This window comes from Brassica oleracea, chromosome C1, assembly GCF_000695525.1.
Source record: "Brassica oleracea var. oleracea cultivar TO1000 chromosome C1, BOL, whole genome shotgun sequence".
Lineage (NCBI taxonomy): Eukaryota > Viridiplantae > Streptophyta > Magnoliopsida > Brassicales > Brassicaceae > Brassica > Brassica oleracea.
In genome coordinates, this window is record NC_027748.1 from 23518899 (window position 1) to 23521810 (window position 2912).

The 2912-nt window shown below is 26.5% G+C and overlaps 1 protein-coding gene across 1 annotated transcript; it reads left to right on the plus strand.

Moving 5' to 3' along the window:
* Positions 1-1546: 1546 nt before the first annotated feature.
* LOC106294946 (cell division cycle-associated protein 7-like) lies at positions 1547-2303 on the plus strand. The gene is made up of 3 exons (XM_013730669.1): positions 1547-1714; positions 1850-1947; positions 2034-2303. The coding sequence occupies exons 1-3, from the start codon at positions 1637-1639 to the stop codon at positions 2122-2124; spliced, it is 267 nt and encodes an 88-aa protein (XP_013586123.1). The 5' UTR covers positions 1547-1636; the 3' UTR covers positions 2125-2303.
* Positions 2304-2912: the final 609 nt, after the last annotated feature.

The following is a 2912-nucleotide window of genomic DNA, read 5'->3' on the forward strand; positions in this document are numbered from 1 at the left end:
TTTTTTCTATTAATATGTTTGAGAGTATTATTGTCTTTTATCCGTTAATAAATGTTATATTTTTGATATTCAGCTTGAGAAGCAAGTTCTGAGATGAAATTTTAAAAATGACTATCAAAGAGAATTGTCCGAAAAGATATTAATAAAATAATTTATATTCGAGAAGGAATTAATATTTGACTTACTTGTAAAAAAGCAACTAAGTTTATTCATTATTTATATATTTTTAATGTTTATAATGAAAATTTATCCAAATATGGTAAAATTACAAGAAAGTATTCATTCTTACATTTATGTCTCATTAAATTTGTCTGTATACTGTAAATAAACAAGTGATATAATATATTAAAAGTTAGTTTTAAATTTAATTTAAAATTTTAAAATTTAAAACACCTAGTCGTATAAATATAACTAAGCTGTTAATTGCAACTATGTGGTTGTCCGCAAATTTACGGATACAAATAATTTTAAACTTGTAATATAATGTAATATTTTTTAAAAATTTCCACACTATAATATATTTTTTTTGTTTTAATGAAAAAAATTGATAGATATTTTTCTAAATAAAAAAATTATATATTCTCATTTTTCATTTATTCTAATTATTTTTAAAAGTACAAATATGAATTTTTAATTTTAATTTTTTTTTATCAACGATGATATATGGCTGATTAAGATTTTTCGTCTATAAAGAATGAGTATTTAATTTGTTTAGCATTCACGTTCAGACTATATATATATATATATATTAATTGGTTTGTAGGTCAAGTTTTTTTATCTAAAAATTTTTTTTGAATCCAAGAAATATGAATTATGTGACAAATAAATCCACATTTGCAACTAAAGTATAAACATACAAAAGATTATCAAACATAATATATATGTGGATTCCATTAATTTTATAAAATTTCTAATAATATTTTCCATGTGAGATTTAATTATATTACTTTATACATTAATACACGTTCATAGTAATAGTGTTCGTATTTAATAGATACTTAAAAACTTCATATTATTTGGAAAGTTATGTTAGTTGTAAACCAATAAATATTTGATTTCTTTTTTTGAGCAGAATTCATCAACCAATCAAATTATTACATATTTTTTAAAAATTTCATCAATGATACATCTAAGCAAAAGTTATTTAATTGACTTTTCAATTATATATAATATGATATTAATATTCAAGGCTAAAGATTTGCAACTGTTTTATTTTTTTTACTCAAACTGTTGAACTATAATCATTGGTTTTATAATAGAACTTTTATTTTAAAATTTTTACCATAATAGTTTTGAGGGGTTTTTGGTAGCCGAAATAGTCAAATACTTAATAATGCTCGGAAGAAATAGTATTTAATAGTCAATAACTTGACTAAAGAATTGTGGTTGACCAGTTTACAACGTGTACGAAATGCAAAGATACACCTTCAAAAAATGTAAAATTGAGTCAATTCCTTTCCCGCAATTAATGGCCTTCCAAAATATGTCTTTGGTAGTCGAAAAGGAAAGAAATCTACAAATCTTATCCTAAATCTAGAATAAAACTCTGAATTTCGTTGGTCCAAGCCTTGAACATCAGATTCCCAAAAAAACACAGATTTTCTTTTCCAGTTTGTGAGTAATTTTTGTTGAGAGTATGGCGATGGAAAACATGAACGGGCAGATTGTTAACGCAGCGACCGGAGAGCCGATGAAAATGAAAAATTGTCACCAAGTGATTGACCTTCGTCTTTGTTTTGATATTACGATGAAACTTAAAACTGATACTCGTCAAATCCTGCGTTTAGATTAAACTTTTATTTCTTGTCATTTGAAGTTTTTATTTTGATAAGTGGTATTTGTTTTGCAGTGTCATAAAATGAGATCGGATGCTGATGGAAATTGCGTGACCAAGAAGGGAGCCACGACATGTGTGTTGAAGTATTGTCCTAAGTGCCTGTTAACCAGGTTTGGTTTTGATCGTTTAGATTTATGTCTTTTGTTATGAGAAATGTGTAAAAGCTCTAGTGATATGTATTGGCTCGAATTAATAGGTACGGAGAGATCGGAGAGGAGCTGGCGGTGAATGATAATTGGGTTTGTCCCAAATGTAGGAAAATTTGCAATTGTAGTTGGTGCAGGTAAGTCAAAATCATCCAGTATATATAGGCCGAGACTTTTATCCGAGATTCGGATTCGATCCGAGATTCGATCCGGATCCGATCCGAAAATTCGGTTATCTGGAGGGACCGAATACGGATCCGGATAGTAAAATGTTGGATCCGTCAAAGCCAGATCCGGATCGGGATACCTTTATTTTTTAGTCCGGGTATTCGGATCCGTAAGTTTTATTAATAACTATTTCAAAAATAGTAATATCTATATATAAAAATTAATTTATTTAATGTAATTTTATTTTTATAATAGCATATATAAATTTTATGTAAATTTTGCAATATTATACATAGAAATAATTAAAAAAATTATATATTTTTTTATTTTTAAATTATTTTAATATTTTTTTATATATTAATATTATTTTTTATTTATTTTAAGGATCCAAATCCGGATCCGGATATCCGCCAGATATTACAATTTTTAGAAGGATATCCGACACCCAGATATCCGAGAACCCCGGATCCGGATAAGGATAGTAAAATTTTGGATCCGCCGGATAAGGATCCGGATCCAGATACCTTAAAATTGCCCGGATATCCGATCCGTCTCAGGTCTAATTATATATATATACTAGGTTAAGATCCGCGCCTTGCGCGAAATCAACATTATATATATAAATTATTTTATGTATTAAATATTTTTACATATTATAAAATAATAAATATATATTAAATAATTAAAAGTCAGTAACTATTAAAAATATAATTAAATTGGTGCGAACATATAAATCAATTATATTAATACAAAAGTTTTTA

Excerpts from the sequence above, each read along its gene's own strand:
- LOC106294946 (XM_013730669.1), top strand. The coding sequence starts at position 1,637 with ATGGCGATGGAAAACATGAACGGGCAGATTGTTAACGCAGCGACCGGA. Across the intron at positions 1,715-1,849 it reads AAATGAAAAATTGTCACCAA|TGTCATAAAATGAGATCGGA; the intron begins GTGATTGACCTT and ends TTTGTTTTGCAG. Across the intron at positions 1,948-2,033 it reads CCTAAGTGCCTGTTAACCAG|GTACGGAGAGATCGGAGAGG; the intron begins GTTTGGTTTTGA and ends TCGAATTAATAG.